The sequence below is a fragment of the Hyla sarda genome, chromosome 2 (genome assembly GCF_029499605.1).
Source record: "Hyla sarda isolate aHylSar1 chromosome 2, aHylSar1.hap1, whole genome shotgun sequence".
Lineage (NCBI taxonomy): Eukaryota > Metazoa > Chordata > Amphibia > Anura > Hylidae > Hyla > Hyla sarda.
In genome coordinates, this window is record NC_079190.1 from 232,818,492 (window position 1) to 232,840,887 (window position 22,396).

At 42.4% G+C, this 22,396-nt stretch overlaps 1 protein-coding gene across 4 annotated transcripts in view; it reads left to right on the forward strand.

The window, feature by feature from the left end:
- The first annotated feature begins 125 nt into the window (after positions 1–125).
- Positions 126–22,396, forward strand: part of VAV1 (vav guanine nucleotide exchange factor 1) — a 96,714-nt gene continuing 74,443 nt past the window's right edge. For 2 of the 4 annotated variants that reach the window (XM_056556596.1, XM_056556598.1), the window contains exon 1: positions 127–560. In XM_056556596.1, the coding sequence (XP_056412571.1) occupies positions 357–560 (204 nt within the window). In that variant the 5' untranslated portion in view covers positions 127–356. Of the gene's footprint in view, positions 561–21,856; positions 21,895–22,396 lie in introns of those variants that run through there. The other 2 variants (XM_056556597.1, XM_056556599.1) reach the window with 2 other exon arrangements.

Sequence of the window (22,396 nt, forward strand, 5' to 3'; positions counted from 1 at the left end):
TAGAGTTGTTCTACCTGCACTTCACTACTATTCTGGCAGGGTTCGTATCTAGTCACGCCTGACACACCATACATAGTGATGGTGTGTCGTTTACAGAAGAGGAAGTAGAGTTAGTTTCTTCCTCATTAGACAGCGGAAGTGTCCTCCGAGACATATGAATCTGCCTGTCTCTCTGAGCTCTCTGCTCTCGTATCATATTTTACAAAGCACAGGACAAAGAAGATGAGTATCTCTTCTCACTTCTGTATTATTGATCTTTAAAGAAATCTGGTATCTTAGCGCTCCTTTCATCGATAGTTAAATTTTTTTTGGGAGTTGGATTGATCCATTCCACCTGTTTGGGCACCAGGGTGGAGATGGAGCTGTGGAGGCACTGTGCTCGATGGCTTATTGACTGCCGTGTGCTCCCTCCAAATCATCGGGTGACTCTGGACACTGCCCAAGTATGTGACCTAGCTCAAGCACTACGAGATGGAGTCCTTCTTTGTCAACTACTTAACAACCTGATGCCTCATAGTGTCAACTTGAGTGAAATCAATGTTCGACCACAGATGTCACAGGTATGGACTCTCACATTATGCAGCCTTTTTATACTTAGCACATTGAAGCATTAGTTAATATATTACCACCTTCCCATGTGATTTACTAGCGTTTATTAATTATTATACCATCACCTTCATTTATTGTGTGTGCAGTGCAGTCTGCATGGCTCAGCATTTATCTTCAAGCTATAGTGAAAGAATATGTCATCTGTATTTTCTTGTCACTTACTTTCACACACTTGAAAACTAGTCAGTCCGGTTTATAGGAACCTGGAGTGAAGGGCGGCATGGGCAAAGATATTAAAGGAGAAGTGGATTTATTGAATATTTTTTGTACTGTAACTAACTATGGTTGAGATGTCCTCCTAAGCTTCTTTCACTTCAGTAAGCAGAGGAAGATTCTTGTGCACTCACATGACTTACGTGGGCAACGTAATATGTGCAAATCTAACATTTAGGCAAATTTCCCAAGGAAACTTCTTTTCTATTATCCCTCATATGCAACAAGCTATTCTTAGCTGGAATAATCTAGGGTAAACTCTCTTAACGGCACATGTGTGGCACAAGCTTTTAGATTGAATCCGGATACAAAAAATCCAAGTGTTTTGTAGTGCCCGTACATAACTAGAATAAATATGATGCATTCTGCCTTGATATCAGCAAAATGCTTAGTTAGGCTGGGTTCACACTACGTTTTGTCCCATACGGGACCGCATACGGCAGGGGGAGCTGAAAACTTGCGCTCCCGTATGCCTTCGTATGCGGTCCCGTATGTAATTCATTTCAATGAGCTGACCGGAGTGAAACACTCCGGTTGGCTCATTTTTGCCCCGTATGCGGTTTTCCCACCACACCTAAAATCGTGGTCAACTACGATTTTAGGTGCGGTGGAAAACCGCATTCGGGGCAAAAATAAGCCGACCGGAGTCAGAGTTTCACTCCGGTCAGCTCATTGAAATGAATTACATACGGGACCACATACGGGAGCCAAGTTTTCAGCTCCCCCTGCCGTATGCGGTCCCGTATGGGACAAAACGTAGTGTGCACCCAGCCTTATATATGTTAACAGACTATCCTACTTTTCAAAAAAGGAGAGGGAACTATTTTTCATACAACAAACTTATTAGTTCTGCATAGTACATACCCCCCCCCAAATATAAAGCGCAAGTATTAACTACAATGACAGTTGTCTGATCACATCTGTTATGTTATTTATATTGCTTTCTTCCATCATGGGAGCAGAATAAAAATAGTGGCGGACCATATTCTATCCATGTCAGAGGACAGTGCCACCTACTGGACCTTATTGACTTTGGGTTTCCATCATGGTGTCCGTTATTTCTCTGGACAAAATAGCACAGTATGCTGCACTACAGAACGTCAGACGCAAATGTGTACACATTAATACATTTTTACCAATACGACCTTGGGCTTGCTGCTTCATACAGTAGTCACAATATTGCATTTTATGTACAGTTTAGTACAGTATAGTGTACTATTTTTATTGGAGTTTTCCACTACCTATACAGTACTGCAATGTAGTCTATAAAACTATAAACACTTAGTTGAAGAGTCATCTTACGTTAGACCCCCAACCTATTGCATTGTAGAAGGCATCCTGCATAAAAGAACTGCTGGGGTGACATTGACGTCATGAAATTGGTAACATTGGAATGTTACTTGCATTGTGTAACCGAAAAACAGATATTCCTCCCCTCTCAAGTTGGAAGTGGAATTTAAGGGAAATAATGCAGGATGTAAAACAGGGAAGTGAAGCACTTAAGTTTTACATGTGTTTTACAAGAAGCAGGATCATATTGCATCTATTCCGAGATTCTTTTGTCACATGACCTGCTACGAAAACAGTACGTGTAAGAATGTCCAGTGTACTGAACTTTCAGTACAGGTGAAAATTCTAGAAATACATGTTTTGTATCTGTAGAGCAGTGTTTCCCAACCAGGGTGCCTCCAAATGTTGCAAAACTACAACTCCCAGTATGCCTGGACAGCCTTTGGCTTCCCAGGCATGCTGGGAATTGTAGTTTTGCAACACCTGGAGGCACCCTGGTTGGGAATCACTGCGGTAGAGCTTTGTAGATATGGCTATTATTTTAGTCCCCTATATTTCTTCATTACATTGAATCAATATAAAAGCTCTGGCCTATCTAACTCAGAGCATTTTAGTTAGTATTGTTTTATTTTTTATCAGCAAATGTGTACAGTAACCCCCCAACATGCGATGGCCCCGACATATGATCAAATCGACATACGATGGCCTCTCAGAGGCCATCGCATGTCGATGTCAGCATCGACATACGATGCTTTTATATGTCGGGGTCATCGCATTAACTGCTATCCGACAGCGCAAAATGCTTAAGCTGCTGTCAGATAGCAGTTTAAGCATCCCGGACAGGTTCACTTACCTATCCCCGCTGCTCCGGGTCCACTTCGCGATCCTCCGGCATCTTCTGCAGGGTCCGGGCCTCGCAGCAACGTAATAACGTCACCAGAAAGCGAGGCCCAGACACCAGAGAAGATGCGGAAGAAGCCGGAGGATCCCGAAGAAGATGCCGGAGCAGCGGGACAGCATCGGGAGACCCTGGGACAGCATCGGGAGCGGTGAGGACGCGGTCCGGAGCGGCGGGGACAGGCGAGTATTAAGTGCACTTTTTACATTGCACGAATCCCTCAACATACGATGGATTCGACAAACGATGGGTCGTTTTGAACGAATTACCGTCATATGTTGAGGGACCACTGTATTTAGATATATGTAATAGCTTCATTAAATTCTTCATATCTATCCTAAGGCTAAGTCTCCACTTGTTTTTTTTTCGGCAAAACTCCAAGAAAAACGCCAGTTCTGCCACATGGCGTTTTTTGGGCCAAAAAACGCTACAGCCAGATGTTAGCTGTAAATCAATGAGAAATCACAAATTTCGAATTCCACTTGGTGTTTTTTCACTTTGGCGTTTTTTTAATCCTTTTGGCGTTTTTTCAAATTTTTTTGTTTTTTTCGACTCCAGTAGAAGTCTAGGGGCATGAGAAAACGCCAAGAAAAACGATATGTGGGGTTTAATTTTGGCATTTTTGCAGGCGGTTTTTAATCTTTTTTTGACTTTAGTGATCCAAAAAAGTGATGGAGATACCTGTTTTTAATAAAAATTTCGTAGGGTACCATTAAAAAAATTTTCAAATAAATATACAGTAGTGAAGGAAAAAATTGTATCTAACGAAATTTATATTTTAAAAAAAAAATTATTACTTTTTAAACAGGGATCAATTTATGTGTGCAGGGAAATAAAAATGTAGCCAACAATTATAAAAATGTATTTTGTGTGTGTTTTTCACTTTTTTTCTTTATTTTTTACATTTTTTTGGTTATTACTACTACTCCCAGCATGGAACACACTGTTCCATGTTGGGAGTAGTAGTACCTGTACTAATAGACAGATCGCCCGCTGCGATCTTTCTGTATAATGTATAGATGCGGCGGGCGCTCTTCTATGGTCCCCTGCACTGACGTATATATACACATATTCATATTTCCCGCAGAGCTGTGAATGGCCAGATGGTTCCAGCCAATCACAGCTCTCTGTGAGAAATAGGAACGTGTATATATACGGCCGTGCAGGGGACCATAGAAGAGCGCCGGCCGCATCCATACATTATACTTGAGGATCACAGCGTGTGTAAGGAGAGACATCCGCCGTGATCCTTGCATAACTGCAGCTACTACTACTCCCAACATGGAGCACACTGCCTCATGCTGGGAGCTGTAGTACCTGCATTAATAGACAGATCGCAGCGGGTGTCAGAAGTTACACTCACCACCATCTGTCTATTAATGCGGGTACTACAGCTACAGCAGAGTGTGAGGGTATTACAGCAGAGTGTGCTTCATGTTGGGAGTAGTAGTACTTGCAGATAAGAACAGATCACAGCGGGTATCACTACTGACATCTGCTGTGATCGTCCTGTCTATAGCAGAGATGCAGAGCGGCTGTATACATCGCTCACATCCCTGCTCTGCACTATACTCTGGGCCGGCCACTCATTCATTCATCTTTTCCTCAGAGCTGTGATTGGCTGCAACCATCCGGCCAATCACAGCTCTGGGTGGAAAATATCAATGAGTGATATGAATTTCTATTGACATCGCTGGCCAGAGTATAGTGCGGAGAGGCGAGCAATGTATAGACCCGCTCGCTTCTCTGCTATATTATGGACGATCGCATCGGGTGTCAGGACTGACAGCCGGGGCGATATGTCTATAGTACAGGTACTACCACTCCCATCATGGAACAGTATGTTGCTAGGAGTAGTAGTACTACTACATAAAAAATTTTAAAAATTGAGAAAAAAATTTGAAACACACACACTTTATTAAAAAATAACAACAATTGGGTTATAAAATATATACATTGCGTTTAATAAAAAAATTCCATCACTGCTGCATCCTTTTTTTTTTTCTTTTTTTTTTTTGGGTACCCAACAAATTTTGGGTACAAAAAAAAAAATACCAAGGTGCAATTTCCACACAAATGAAAAAAACTCCGGAAAAAACGCATGATGACGAACTTTGCACTGGCGGTTTTTCAGGCGTTTTTTTAATCCCTAAAAACGCAGGACAAAAAAACAAGTGGAGACTTAAAGGGGTAATCTGCCCCCACCCTGCATCGGAGGCTTGTGATATAAAGAAAGGATATGAAAAGAACCACTTCAAAGAGATGACAAAAAAATTTTTTAGGCAAAGTAAATCCCATAGCACTTTTTTTTTTTTTTTTTTAATGTCCCCACCAATTTATTATTCTTATGTATGCTTCATATACTTCATAAGCACTCCTAAAAGGCTGCGTATGGAAATAGAAAAATACTACTCATACACTAATCGTCTTCTAACATTTGGATATTTGACCTGTCTTACAGCTGACAGGCATGATGGGAATGTGATGTAGGCATGACTGGCAATGTGTGATTGGTAGGTGGCTATAAGTCCAGTCAGTCAGCTTTTTTTTTTTTTTAAAGCTAGTAGCCCAGACCTCTAAAGACGCTTGGCTGATCAAAACATGTCAGAGGGGCTAGGTGTGTTCATATTTTAAAGTAAAGTGTAGCCAGAGCACATTAAAGAAGATGTCAAGCAAAAAAAATATATCCCCTATCCGCAGAGCCCTGGCCCTGCTCTGTACAGGGCTCCAGCTCTGCTCTGCTAATGCATGTTTTGCACCCAGCACGTCAGCTTGTCGAAACACACACCCCCTCCATCTCTATGGGTGAGGCAGAGACACACAAACACCGTATCTCCACCTTTCCCATAGAGCTGAATGGAGGGGACGTGTTTCAACCAGCTGACATGCTACGAGCGAAACTGTATTTACAGGAGCAGGAGGGAGATTCCAAGGGTCGGACCCCCCACGATCAGACACTTATGCTTTATGCTGTGGATAGGGCAATAATTTTTTTTTCTATGGACATCTGCTTTAAGCAGGCTGGTGGACTGCCGCTATCAGTTTGCAGAGAAAATAGACGAGGCCTATAGGATTGTGAAATGCAGCTTACAGTTATAAGCACCATTGAGGTATACATGAAGTGTTTCAGCATTAGACATCTCCTTTAATGAATATCTAATAAAAGTTATGTTTTAGGTGGGGTAAACAAGAGGGTAGAGCAATCCAATTTCTCTGAGATCTTGTGAAATTTGAAGTTGTTTACTTACCTGTGACCCCACCGGGGTATGTTTTGTATTCTGATATTGAAGATGTCACAATTTTTCTCACTAAATATATTTCCAAAGGAGCTATTGACATAACATTTTACCAGATGTTGGTAACAACCCAAGTAGTAATTACATGCAAAGAAACCAAAACAAATAAGCTCAGAATTTAAGTTGTGTAATAATGTGAAATGGAAAAAAAATATTGAACACACGTACTGATATTTATTAAATGCTTTGCCTTTGTTGGTAATCACAGCTTCAAGATGCCCCTTGTATGGACAAACAATCTGAAAGGTTCTTTGGGACACTTCTATGAAAAGATTTTCAATGGGATTTAGGTTAGGTGATTTGTTAAACCATTCTAGCTTTTTCTTGCTTTAAAACCATTTGACAATTACCTTGGCTGTGTGTTTCAGATCATTGTCTTGCTGAAATGTCCACCCTCGTGTCATCTTCATCATCCTGGTAGATGGCAGCAGATATTTGTCAAGTCTCAGTAAATTTGCCCATTCATCCTTCCTTCAGTTATGTGGAGTTTACCAGTACCATTTGCTTAAAAGTTGCCCCATACCATGTTTCTACCTCCAAAATTCACTGCTGGTTTAGGGTTTTTAGGGTGATTTGCAGTGACATGTCTCCTCCAGACATGGGGGAGATTTATCAAAACACGTGCAGAGGAAAAGTTTACCAGTTGCCCATAGCAACCAATCAAATAGCTTCTTTTGATTTTTGAAAAGGCCTCTGAAAAATGAAACAGGAGATCTGATTGGTTGCAATGGGCAATTGGTCAACTTTTCCCCTGCACAGGTTTTAATAAATCCCCCTTTGGCATCCAAACAGTTCCATTTGACCACATTATATTCTCACAGTATTTCATTGGATTTTCCAAATGATGTGCAGCAAACTTTAAACAAGCTTCAACATACTTTTTATTGAGCGTTTGAGTCTTGCATGGTGAGCAGGCTGTTGTGCGGTAATAACTCAATTATTAATTATGGTCATAAAAATTATGAAAAATTAAACATTATGAAAATTATTAAAAATATCAAAATTATGACCTGGTGAATTGTAGACAATTCACATCTGAGTCCGACTATTTCCTCAGATATCAACAAGTTATTTTTATGATGGGAGGACATTAACGCTTAAGCATGTAGTTTTGCAATAATACAATAATAATAGGTATAAAAATATGCAGATTTATTGGTGATATGATTATTAACATAAATGAGTATCAAACACTATGATATATGCAAATTAATATTAATTAGATATATTAGTAAACATTACAAGCTTGTTTATTGACTACATATAGTAGAACAATACATGTGAATAGTAAGTAACTTGTTACAATAAAACAAAAGCTACTAGGTTAGGAATATCATATAAGAAAAAGGTTACATATCATTCTATCCAGAGGAACCTCATGATATTAAGGTGGGCAATATCTAATCTTAGACATATCAATATGGATTGCTAAATACACTCCCCGCCCCCTTCTAACCAACTACAAATCAATAGTCCAGAATGGGGTGGAAGTATATCATAGTTCTTCCATGTTTATAGATGGATTTGGTCTTTCTCGGAGTAATGTGATTTGTTTTACAATCTTTTTATTGGGTTTTTCAAAACATAAACATTACAGACATTTATAACATAGAGTTAAACAGTCATGACATCTCTTACATGGGGGGATCCATCACATGCATGTATATTATATTATGTGATGGATCCCCCCCCATGTAAGAGATGTCATGACTGTTTAACTCTATGTTATAAATGTCTGTTATGTTTATGTTTTGAAAAACCCAATAAAAAGATTGTAAAACAAATCACATTACTCCGAGAAAGACCAAATCCATCTATAAACATGGAAGAACTATGATATACTTCCACCCCATTCTGGACTATTTTCTATACATGATCTTGGTAAGACATTAAGACAAATAGAGTTGCTAGACTATATTTTAGGAGGAAAAACTTGAAGCAAGTTTCCTGTGTGGGAAATATACTTATAACACTTAGCTTGACGAGTAGGAATTCTATGAATGTCTAAGCAATTATTTCATGCTTTCATAGATTATGAGTCTTGATTCTTCTGCAGATAGAATGAAGTCTAATAATATCCTAAAACTATAATCTCAATATGGAGATAATTAATTATTTTATTTTATTAATTTATTCCCCAATCTAAATGGTATAATTCCATTCACATTATCCCAATTAGTCTTAATTAAATGGAATACCATTTTTGTGTCTCATACCAAGTCTATGTAAGAGCCTCGCTTCTACTCTGAGGAACACTGAATGATCCATGTCATCATCATGGATAGCCATTGGTCTGGTGTCTGCTGGAATCTCATATGGCTTTTCCATCTGGTTGGACCGCTTTCATGTGTCTTTGTGTTCTCTTCAGCCCAGTACAATTCACAGTCTACAGTCCCTAACATCTGGTTTACCAGACTTTTTCATTAATTACACACCCTCCTAAATTGGAATTCCCCAATGAATGTAGGTTGGGTGTGTACATATGGTAATGACTATGACATCACTAGAATACCTAGAATGCATTGAGCATATCACCCATAATGCCTTTCCTGTCGGTGTAATGTCAACTACCCATACCCTAGGGGGTGCTATTGCATAAGCAATTAGCATCATTACCATTAAGGGTTAACTCTTTAATGTTGGTTTCAAACCCACATTTCACACTTGACATATGGAGCCATAATTAACAATTCAGGGATTATTTTTGACATATATAAGTAATTACAACCTGGATTCTCATAGACATCTTGGAACCTACCTAGACATCCAAATTTATTAGAGAGATAAGAACATCATGAAGGTCTCTTTCACACAGATGTGTGAATCTCTCTGTCTTATCTAAACAGCCATAAATATCAAGTATTCTCTCCCAGACTGGCACTTGAATAGAAGAACTTTAGAATACACTGGTCTATTTAGAACATACACAAAATGGTCGACATCATGCTATTAAACATATTAAACATATATTGATTCATTTTTTGGGGATATAATTAACATGACAATGCATACAGGACAAGGAACATATTGCTTACAGTTTTCTTTGAGACAACAGTACCTGCTAATTCCAGGTGTATTTGAAGCCCTTGGCTCTAGGACAACTCTTGGAGAAATCTTGCAAAGAGCACCTGGCAGAGGCACATTTTAGTGATATGATTCTTTCCACTTCTGTATTATGGCCCCAACAGTGCTCACTTGAACATTCAGAAGTTTAGAAATGCACCTGTAATAAACGCCATCACTATGTTTTGCAAAAATTAGGTTGTAAAGTTCTTAAAGGGGTACTCCGGTGCTTAGACATCTTATCCCCTATCCAAAGGATAGGGGATAAGATGCCTGATTGCGGGAGTCCCGCCGCTGGGGACCCCCGTGATCTTGGACGCGGCACCCCGTTTGTAATCAGTCAGTGGAGTGTGTTCGCTCCGGGTCTGATTACCGGTGACTACAGGGCGGGCAGCGTGTGACGTCACGCTCCGCCCCCTCAATGCAAGCCTATGGAAGGGGGCGTGATAGTCACGCCTCCTCCCATAGACTTGCATTGAGGGGCGAAGCGTGACGTCACACGCCGCCCGCCTTGTAGTCGCCAGTAATCAGACCCGGGGTGCTGCGTGCAAGATCACGGGGGTCCCCAGCGGCAGGACTCCCGCGATCAGGCATCTTATCCCCTACCCTTTGGATAGGGGATAAGATGTCTAAGCACCGAAGTACCCCTTTAAGACCTTTACCTAGATAGCCTAGACAGGAAGGGAGTGGAGTTCCCACTTGTGATTATATAGCCATTAAAAGACTTGGTAGTAGTTGTCTCACAGGAGGAGATGAATGGCACTGACACAGTGCTATCTACCCTAGGTCACTGGGCAAAAAAGGTAAGAGGCCGGCCAGTACATAGGGGAAATTCATCAAAACATGTGCAGAGGAAAAGTTCACCAGTTGCTCATAGCAACCAGGTAGCTTCTTTCTTTTTTGAAAAAGACCCTGAAAATCGAAAGTAGCGATCGGATTGGTTGCTATGAGCAGCTGTTCAATTTTAGCTCAGCACAGGTTTGATGAATTTTCTCTCAATGTATAAATATGTAAAGGCCATTTTATTGGTCAAATGAGCATTTGTAGGAATGCTTGTGCCCAATAATTGGCCCATGCAAGTCTCTGTTCATAGGTTGCATTGCAGTTTCACTGCTGTACTGCAGTATTTTTAGGGTATGTTCACATGTACAGAATCTGCTGCATAGTTTCTGCAGCTGATTTTGCTACCTTTTGAAGTTAAAGGGTAGCAAAATCAGCTGCACAAAATATGCAGCAGATCCTGTACGTGTGATAATACCCTTACATTACTACAATGCAACTGCAACATGTGAACACAGCCTAAAAGGGTCACCGATCAGCCGACAAAGTAAAAAATTTTCATTCATCGACTGATTGCATTTTTTTGTGAGATCAATAATATTCTCATCAAACTGGATGCCTGGCTGACAATAAGTTTATGGGCTTTATGATAAACCAAGTCATGTGAAGGTTTTGTCAACAAGTTCCAATCATAGATCAGCAATCCTTATCAAAACCTCATCATGTCGTCTTAAAGGATCTTTAGGCTCCGTTCACATCTGATTTTCAAGTAGATTTGCTGCTGAATTTCCTACAGCAAATCAGTGTAATGTGTGTTTACGCTAAGGGTTAGTGTACAATAGGCCAACTTTGCTAGGACATTTTCGTGCAGAAATTTTAATGGCAGATCACAGTACCAGCAAAGTAAATGTGTTTTTGAAATCTCATCTACACACAACTGAAATCTTCTTAAACAAAATTGACCTGCAATGTGAATTTTTAAAATCTACAGCATGTCAATTTATGTTGCATATTTTTTTCATTGAAATAAAAATCTGCATTTTCGCAGAAAATCCTCAACAAAATTCGCAGCAAAATCTGCGTACATCCACGTGTGTATGCTGCAGTTTTTTACCAAAAATTAATCTAGTGTACTATAACCTAAAAGGAACCTCCTAGTGTAAACTTTCTGCCTATATATATATATATATATATATATATATATATTATTTTTATATTTTTCAGAGTATGTGTGTGTGTATATATATATATATATATATATATATATAGATTAGTTAGGAGTATATATATATATATATATATATATATATATATACACACACACAGTAGCAGCAGAGAAGACTGCTGCACACAAAAGTGTCTTAGTGCAAAAAAAGGTGTCTTTTATTCCATCATCAGCAAGCAAAAAAAGTGCAACGTTCCGGTAGTCTCACACCACCATCTTCAGGCATGATACATTGTGCAAACACTGGCTCTTAAATAGCCACAAATGACATCATCACTTCAAATCACATCCAATCAGGATTAAGATACAGTACATCAAATTTACATAAAAGTGCATGTATGTATTACATATGTATTACATAAATGTGATTTGAAGTGATGATGTCAGTTGTGGCTATTTAAGAGCCAGTGTTTTCACAATGTAGCATGCCTGAAAATGGTGGTGTGAGACTACCGGAACGTTGCACTTTTTTTGCTTGCTGATGTCACCATATACGTTGTGGGTTTTTTTGCAGTCGAGTTGTGCTACAGGAAGATAGCCTTATGTTCAGTTGAGAATTCTCACGTCTATAGGTCAATCAGGGTTATGACCTGTCTCGGCTTCAGGTTGACGGTAATACTATTGGTTATCTTTTCGGTTAAGTCTTTCGTTGTCGGCCAGATCTGTCACGTCCTACAGGCCGGTTCATTTACAACCTGACACAGCTCCGGGTTCGTGACTATGTCATTACATGTTTTCATATGTTTATTTAGCATTTGGGTTGTGCATACAGGGATATAGTTTAGTTTCTGTTCAGGTTTTCGTCCGTCTCTGCTTCAGGTTGATGATGAAATTAGTATGTATTGGTGGAGTCTCATGGTCATGTTTGCTTCTTAAGTGGTTTCATTGCCTGTCACGTCCACAGGTCAGTTTCAATTTCAACCTGACACGGTTTTAGGTTGGCAACAAGTTAGTTATTTGTGCATACATGTTATTTTTGCACTTGGGGTTGGGCACATGGTTTGTTTTTATTGAGACTTGTCACGTCCTTAGGTCACAGAAAGCCTCCAACACGCAGAGTGTGTACACCACAGTCAGGAATATTTACTAACATTTTTACAATAGATACCCAGGGGATGTCCCACATACCATTTCATTCCTACTTGCTTTCATTGGGTTTTGCCACTCTTCACTGCATCGAGCTCATAATACTATCAAAGTATATCTGTCAGGCATCCAGCTTCTTGTCAAATTGTCTTGCCCTGACAAGGCTTCTATGTTTACATCTCACGCCACCAACGCTGCCCTGAAGAGCTTTCAAAGAGGGAGGCTCGTAGACCCTCTTGCCGTTAGCCTTTTGTCTACTGGCTTGGTCAGACGGTAGCAGACGCGTTAGATAATTCCCCATTTGGGTATCAGGACAGCTCAACATTAAAGAGCACTCTATCCTTAGGTTGTTATGGTTTCCTAAGGCCTGGGCAGTTTTAATGCAGATGCGTGATCGAAGTTACATCAGGTTTGTTGGGACGCAGATAACTACGCTTTGAAACTGTATAGCAGCTAAGGTCATTGCCCAGTCAGGATGCTATCATACGGCTTTTCCAGGTGCCACAAGTGGTGCCCAGTTCGAATGTTGCAAGCTTTGTTTTTTCCGCACCTTAAGGATCCAACGAGGATCAGCCGCGGTTATTTAAGGGGGTGGCACTCACCACTATGTCATTTGTCAGACATGTATATATCCTCATTAAATCCTTAGGTAATGATCTGTCCGTTATATTCGATCACTACCGACGCATCGGGGCAGCTACATCAGCGTCGCTTCATGGTGTCAATAAAACTGCTGCTGCCATTTAAAGGGGGCCGCCCTCACCACGGCACAATTCGTTAGACTTATTCGCAGCTTGGTTTAAAGCATTGGGTAATGTTCCATCAGTCATATCAGGCCACTCGTTATGCATAGGCGCCGCAGTATCAGCATCTCTGCATGGGGTACCAGATCACGTCATCAGGAAGTTGGTGCGCTGGAAATCTAATACTTGCACGAGTTATATCCCCAACCCCAAGTCAGAAAGGTGTCACGTCTTTCAATCGGTGGTAATGTGATTATTATGTATTAGGATAATAAAGCGTTTTTGTACTGATACTGAAGTTTTTGCCCTTTAATTACAGGTGTACTCTTACACGGCAGTACATGGCATAACTCAGACTGCCTAGAGGTTATAGATTGTCTAGTCTGGTATAAGGTGTTAGTAGGTAGGTACGCTACGCTCATGAGCACAGACCACAAGAAGGCTAAAGCATTTAGCCTGAATTTGTGGGAGGGGCGGGGTTTTGCCATAAGAATCTGCGGCAGTGGCGTAGCGTGGGTTGTCAGCACCCGGGGCAAGGCAAGTAATTTGCGCCCCCTAACCCGTGGATTTTAGCACTCGAGTCTCTTCCACTAGATTAGTTAAAGAAACCCTTACCCCCTAAGCACATGTATTGTTTGTTATGAAAATACTGATGTAATTAAAGTAGAATGCATCTAAATACAAGTTTATTTTCAAACACTTTATTGAGTGCGAACATGCATTACACTTTCTCCACATTTTCAGCAGGTCTATGAATACAAATCTACAAATGTAGTAACCTAGTATGGGCCATGCTATTATATGTCGTCTCACAACCATCGTAAATGACAAAAAATATCAAGAACAAAAACTAAACATCAAAATGGAACCATACCCTGGAGAAGATCCAAGGCACATGACTTTGGGTATTATAAGTAAGCGGCAAATGTCAGGGGGGCATTATATGGGCACATGACAGGGGGCCCCTGTCATGTGCCCCCACATATATTGCCCCCTGACATGTGCCCCTCACATATAATGCCCCCCTGTCATGTGCCCCCACATATAATGCCCCCCCCGACATGTGACCCTGACTTATAATGTCCCCTGTCCTGTGCCCCTCACATATAATGCCCCCTGAGGGGGCAGGACAGGGGGCATTATATGTGAGGGGCACAGGACATGGGGTATTATATATGAGGGGCACATGACAGGGGGGGCGTCCTGTCATGTGCCACCACATATAATGCCCCCCTGACATGTGCCCCTTACTCATCATTTGCCCCTCTCACTTATAATTTGCTCCCCCCTCCCCTTTCTCACGCCCGTCACCTTTCTCCCACGCTGCGGCTGCTCCATTCCTGCAGTCAGTGAGAGCCGCGGGGACTGACTGCAGGAATGGAGCAGCCGTGGCGTGTTATAGCAAGGTGACGGGCGTGAGAAAGGGGTGGTGGAGCGGGACAGCCGTCAGCTCCCGCTCCACCATGCGATAGTTCAGGAAGAGGGGCAACAATCTCGGGGGGGGGGGGGGGAATTGTGTCAGTGATGTGCTGGCTGTGTGTAGTAAAGTTTGGACTTGGTTTAGCTGTTCTTATGCCTTTTAACATGCCCTCCTAGACCTACAGAGCCAAAATGGTCTTCATCAACACCACCTTATTACACATGTTGGACTGCCTGTATCAGCAGTGCAAAGCGGTGACAGATTGCCTAATGCAGCAAACAGACAGCTTTTGTAGCCAGTGTGACTTTCAGCTAAGGCATTGGCCGCTAATCAGAGATACCTGCCGTGTGCTCAGGCCTTTGTTATGCACATTAATACAATTTTTTACCGTGGGTGCCCAAACTTTTGATCCCCACTGTATGTTAAAAAAAACTCATGTTTGTTAAAATAAATCAGGCATAGATCAGTGAGTAATTTTAAACTCCTGTGCCTGGTGCCACTGATTAGATAGTACTTCCACTACCCCTGCTGTCCGCTAACTACTGCTACAACTAGTCCACCACTGCCTACTTTCCGCAGACTGCTACAACTACCACCAGTCCACCACTGCATGCTGTCTATTGGCTACTACAACTATCACTAGCCCCTCCACCACTGTCTGCTGGCTACAACTATCACTAGTCCAGCACTGCCTGCTGTCCGCTGGCTACTACAACTAGTCCACCATAGCCTGTTATCTGCTGGTTACAATTACCACCAGCCTACCACCCTTGCTTTTGCTGCTACTACCACCAGCCAGGCTTACACATACACAACCCAAAATCCCCAAAAAGGGATACTTTTTTCAGATTTTTATACTATTTTATTTTTTATGCTATTTTTTCTACACTATTTGGGACACCAATCCTCTTGCAACTCCCAAAAGGCAGAATTTTTTAAATAATTTTTTTAACTTTTCATACAAAAGCTATTTCTTCTTCACTAGTTTTGGACTCCTGTTGCAACTCCCAGAAGGGAGAATATTTTGAATGCATCCCCTATTCTCAATTCATCAGGCTGAAAAGTATTAATAGCGGTCACCAGTGGCGTAGCTATAGAGGTCGCAAGGGTCGCAATCGCAACTGGTCTCGTAGCCCGGGGGGCACTATACTATGCTGCAGCCAGGGCCGGGCTGGATATCGGGCACGCCGGGCCGTCCGGTGGGCTGTCTGCTTCAATGCAATGTTTAAAAACTTTTTTTTTTTCTTTAAGTTTGCGGCCGCTCTTACTCTCCTCCTGCCGCAGTGGATTGGCTGCTGGAGGCAAACGTGCGCCGCGCAGGCATGAACATCTTCTTGCTCCTGGTGCCGAGGAAGATGTGGAGGCTGGCAAGCAGATGGGAGCCGGTGCTCCCTATCTGCCTCTGACCCCAACATCCACTGCAACATATACCTGGTGGCCGGCGGGGGGAATTGCCTTCCGTCTATGTAGGGGCCCCCAGCAGTGCCCCCCCCCCCTCCGAACTAAGACCCATAAAAACCCGGAACCCCAACCCCCAACCTCCCGCACCCCTGGCCCAACCTCCCGCACCCCTGGGCCGCGCTGTAGCACAGGACTCTGCTTTGGCCAGGGCACTAAAGCTTCCGTGCGGCCTGCTGCCTCCGACGCTGGATTCCCGGGACCGGATCACCCTGAACTCACGGCGTATGCAGGTGAGGAGGCCGAGGACCGGGGGAGGGGGGGGGGTTATGTGTGAGTACATGTATCATGTGTGTTTGTATTATTGCGTTTGTGTATGTATATTGTGTGTATGTATGTAGAATGTGTGTATGTATGTAATGGATGTATGTAGGTGTAAGCGCGATGTATATATGCATAGGGGGGGGGTTGGGGTCTGGAGGCAGCGTGTGTTTGAATGATGTGTGTGTATGTATGATGTATGAATGATAGATGTTGTGTAAGCAAGATGTATGTATGATGTGTGTAAGCTAGAAGGATATATGTATGATGTGTGGACATGTATTATGTTGGGGGATCTGGAGGCAGCAGGTGTATGTATGATATGTGTTTATGTATGATATATGTGTGAGTATGATGTGTATGTATTATACATGTGTGGGGGTTCCCAGAGGTGGCGTGTGTATGAATGATGTGTGTGTATGTACTGTATGTATGATGTATGAATGATGTGTGTAAGCAAGATGTATATGTAGGATGTGTGGAGATGTGTGTAAGCTAGAAGGATGTATGTATGATGTTTGGAGATGAATTATACAGAGGGATCTGGAGGCGGCGGGTGTATTTATGTATGATGTATGTGTATGAATGATCTGTGTGTATGCATGTATAATGTATGTGTTTGGGGGGTCCGGTGGTGGCGTGTGTATGAATGATGTGTGTATGTATGATGTATGTATGTATAATGCATGTGTTTGGGGGGGTCCGGAGGTGGCGTGTGTATGCATGATGTATGTATGTATATTGATGTGTATATGAATGATAGATGTGTGTAAGCAAGATACATGTATGATGTGTGGGAGGGTACAGTGTATAGCATGGTTATTTTTGAGGGTTTATATTTAGGGGCACAGTGTGTGGCAGTATTAGGCTGCATTCACACCACGTTTTGTACATACGGGTGCCGGATCCGGCGGGGGGAGGGGCAAACCAGGCACTCCCGTACCCCAGCTGGATCAGTCCGTGACTCCATTTATTTTAATGAGCCGACCGGAGTCAAACGGTGACTCCGGTCGGCTCCGTTTTGACCCGTATGCGGTTTTGGACCGGACCTAAAACCGTAGTATACTACGCCGGATCCGGCACCCGTATGTACAAAACGGGGTGTGAATGCAGTCTTATATTTAGTACAGTGGGTGGTAGTTTTATATTCAGGGGGTACAGGAGGTGGCAGTATTATATTCAGGGAGTACAGTGGGTGGCAGTATTATATGCAAGAGGTACAGTGGACGGTAGTTTTTATATTGAGGGGGTGCTGTATTTAGCAGAATAATAATGATTATTGTCTTCATACAGAGGATGAGGATCTACTGACAAAGTGAGAACCTATGATGTCCGGGTGTCAGACTCTGTTGAAAAGATGGAGCTGGAAGACGTCTTGACATCTGGACCAGATGAAGAAGAAAAGAAAAGACAACAGAGAAGACGTCACTCAGGTCACTGATATCATTGTGCTTTCTCCTGACTGTCCCATCAGAGCTGGAGTCACTTGTAAGTTCCGCAGTGATGATGGGTGATGTTGTACCCTAATCTGTGGCTCTCCAGCTATTGAAAAACTACAACTCCTATAATGCCTGAGGCTCTCCAGACATGATGGGAGTTATAGCTTTACAACAGCTGATTGGGTGATTGATGGGGGTCCCAGCAGTTGGACCCCCTCCAGAAAAATGGGCTGCTTATTCTTAAATGCCTGTTTTGTCTGTCTGGCCCTGCCTGTTAGTCACTTATATTGTTGTGTATTCCCCTGACTGTAGTCACTGATATCTTTGTGCAGCCAAGTAAGGGGTCGTCCGGGATTGAGGAAGAGGGTCGTTAGGTGGTAGGGGGCCCAGGGCAATTTTTCGCACCGGGCCCCCGTGATTTCTAGCTACGCCCCTGGCAGTCACGCTACATACTTGCAACAGTCTGAGGGTTTGAAGAATAGATTATGAGAGAGGAAGTATCCAGATATTATAATTGATGATGCTTTTAATCGTCATTGTAGTGAGTTGCCAAAATTTAAGAACATCCACAAAGTTTAAAAAAAAAAAAAAGTGACAACAATGTTTGTATTCGTTTTACTTTTTCTTTTGCCAATTCCAATTTAAATAAAAAAAAAATCTCTTGTTATGCGTAAATACTGGTACATGCTTGAAGCTGACCCTTAGTACAGTTGCACATAACAAACCTTTAATAACTCACCATAGGAGCACTACCTTGGGTGATGCTCTCTCTGTACCAAAGCCAAATGCCCTTATCGGCACTTGGTTGGAGAGGAGCATACCTAAGGGGAATTTTGCTTGTGGTCATTGCAATTTTTGCAAGAATAATAAATTAGGCAGCTATACTCACATTGTAAATCAATTAATTACTTGCCATACATCTTACTTAGTTTTTGGCCTTATCTGTCCATGTGGATTTTTTTTATGTGGGCAAGACGATAAGAAGCTTATTCACACATATCCGATAGCTTTTATTCCATGCGTAGCAGACATGGAGCTCATTGTCTAATTTCCCACATGAGAGAACACCACAAAGGAGATTGCACTGCATTGAACTTTGCCACTTTTTTGTGCCTTAACGGACGTTCTTTTAGATGGGACACAACAGGTTCCAACAGATACTATTTACTATTATGGGGTCCGTCGAGCGCAGTTGTTTTTCGCCGGGAGTAGCGGAAGGAAAAAACGTTGCATGATGTATTTTTCCTCCCGCTACTCTCCCCGGCTTCCCCAACGGATATCACACTGCCGTGTCCTAACAGCAGTGTGAAAGAAGCCTTAAATAGTGGTGACCGTCTAATCAACCCTTAAATAGTGGTGACCGTCATTCTCACTTGGTTCAGTGTGAAGCACACTAGGTCTTATTGGCCTCAACAATAAGAATGATTTGAGTTCCTTTTTATAAAGATTTGATATTTCATTGTTTTTAAATTGTATTTGTAATTGTGAAGGATGAAGGAAAAGTCCAGCTCACCCCCATTTGGCCACCGCGTCACGGACCGGTGCGGACTCCACCGTATGCAATATCTTTTTACTCGGTGATACCTCATGATCAGGCATCTGTAGCTCTTACTTGATTTTTGGACACATATTCAGGTTACTCCAGTGATCTGCAGGAATTTATCCTTGACTTGGTGGATTTTTTGCTCACTGAGAATTTTTTTATGTTTTTTTATGCGATTTCCTCCTGCAGACCACTGGAGCTTCAATAGGGGACAAATTTTCCCTCTCGCTAGCAAATATTTAAATGTGCTGGTGGGAGAGGGGGACCCTTTTTTTTTTTACCTGAGAATCCATTTGCATCCCAGATCTGTTGGTATGGTTGCTACATCGACGACCTCCTGTTTATCTGGGTGTCCGATGTAGCGGCCATTAATGATTTTTCCTTATACCTAAACACCAATCAAGTTAATTTACATTTCATGGTGTCACCAGGTATTATAGAAGTGTCCTTTTTGGACCTCAAACTGGGATGCAGTGACACAGGCAAGGTCATAACTACTGTAATACCTTCAGAAAATCCAGTGCAGTTAACTATTTTGCACGCAACATCGTGCCATCCCCCCCACGTGGCAAAAAATCTGCCTGTGGGTGACATGACACGTATAAGATGGAATTGTACTCTGGATGTCAATTTTGAAAAAGAAGCTTGTGAGGCAAGTGTGCGTTAAACCTTTTGGGGACGCAGGGCGTACCTGTACGTCCTGCACCCGCGATATAACTCCACATCATATCGGTCGGTCTTATTGGCTAACAGTAGTCGGGACCCGGGGCTAATAGCAGCATCACAGATCGCAGTGATGCGTGCTATTTACCCTTTAGACGCGCCGATAACACTGATCAATACAATGCTATGTACTGCATGTTATCGCCCCCTATGGAGGCTATAACATTGCAAAAAAAGTGTAAAAAAAACTGTTAATAAATGTGATTTAACCCCTTCCCTAATAAAAGTTTGAATCACCCCCTTTTCCCATTTAAAAAAAACAAACATGTAAATAAATATAAACATAAGGGGTATCACCGCATGTGTAAATGTCCGAGCTATAAAAATATATCGTTAATTAAACCGCACGGTCAATGGCGTTCAAAATAGCGTATTTTTGGTCACTTTTTATACCATAAAATAATTTATAAAAAGGTATCAAAAAGCCCGATCAAAACAAAAATGGTACCGATAAAAACTTCAGATCACGGCACAAAAAATTAGCCTGATACCTCCCTCGTGAGCAGAAAAATAAAAAAAAGTTATAGGGGTCAGAAAATGACTATTTTAAACGTATACATTTTCCTGCATGTACTGTATTTATCGGCGTATAACAAGCACCCCCATTTTAACAGGGAAATTTAAGTAAAAAAAATAAAATGTAAAATAAATGACTTGGACTAAATGCCACATCATCCCCTCAACTTCGTTTTCTTCTGCACCTCAGTTTGGTCCCGTCCCCTCCAGTGCCACATCATTCCTTCCCTTTTATCAGTCCCTGTGCCACATTTACCCCTCTCATCACCACCCCCCATGTCTCATCATCCCCCCATGTCTCATCATTTCCCCCTGTCATAGACCACCACTAACCATACAGACATTAAGCATTTAGTGCCTCCCCCCACTATCGTTTCCCCTGTCTCATCATCTCCCACCCTGTCTCATCATGTCCCCCATCATTCCCCCCTCATCATTTCCCCCTGTTTCATCCCCCAGCCTGTCTCATCATGCCCCCCATCATTCCCCCCCCTCATCATTTCCCCCTGTCTCATCATCCCCCACCCTATCTCATCATGCCCCCCCATCATTCCCCCTCATCATTTCCCCCTGTCTCATCATCCCCCACCCTGTCTCATAATGTCCCCCCATCATTCCCCCCTCATCATTTCCCCCTGTCTCATCATCCCCTACCCTCTCATCATGCCCCCATCATTTCCCCCTCATCATTTCCCCCTGTCTCATCATCCCCCACCCTGTATCATCATGCCCCCCATCATTCCCCCTCATCATTTCCCCGTCTCATCATCCCCCACCCTGTCTCATCATGTCCCTCATCATTTCCCCCTATCTCATCATCTCCCACCCTGTCTCATCATGTCCCCCATCATTTCCCCCTCATCATTTCCCCCTGTCTCATCATCCCCCACCCTGTCTCATCATGTCCCCCATCATTCCCCCCTCATCATCCCCCACCCTGTCTCATCATGTCCCCCATCATTTCCCCCTCCCTCATCATTTCCCCCTGTCTCATCATCCCCCATCATGTTCCTCCTATGGTCTTCAACCTGCGGAGCTCCAGATGTTGCAAAACTACAACTCCCAGCATGCTGGGAGTTGTAGTTTTGCAACATCTGGAGGTCCGCAGGTTGAAGACCCTACCTGGTTGCACTTCGGCTGTCTTGCGGCTGCGGTCAGTGAAGCAGATGAGTGACGTCCTCTCCCGGCTTCTCTGCGCGGCATCAGTGACGTCACTTTTCATTTCCTGTAACCGCCGCTAGTCAGAGTTCGGAGTGCGGTGACTACAGGAAATGAAAAGTGACGTCTCTGATGCCGCGCAGAGAAGCCGGGAGAGGATGAAGCGCAGCCAGGTAAGGAAATAAAAGAAAAACTATAAAAAGCAGGGAAAAGGGGGAATGATGAGGGAGGGGGAGGTAAGAAAAATTTAAAGTAAAACTGTATAGGCTAATCCTGCAGGCATTCCTCTTCCATTGTCCATCTACTTCTTACATTTGTACAAATGGTATGTTAATAGTAAGTAGATTTATCAAGTTTTACTGTCATGGGTCACAATGAAATCAAGTTTCTGCTCAATGTATATACAATTTTTCACAATGAAGCATTTTCATTTTTTATTGTACTAGTTTACATTAGGATCCAGACATCGGTATCCATGATTTTTGTTCATAATAGCCTTTATTTCTATTTGTTTCATTATACAGTAAGTCTAGGTCTCCTCTGTGACTTGCAAGAGAAAATGTTTTACAGCTGCAAGATTTCTGCAAGTGTTATATGGCTTCTCCCCACATAGAAACATTGTGGTTGACTGACATTTGCAGTGATGCTCTGGATTACACTGTGGACCCCAGCCGT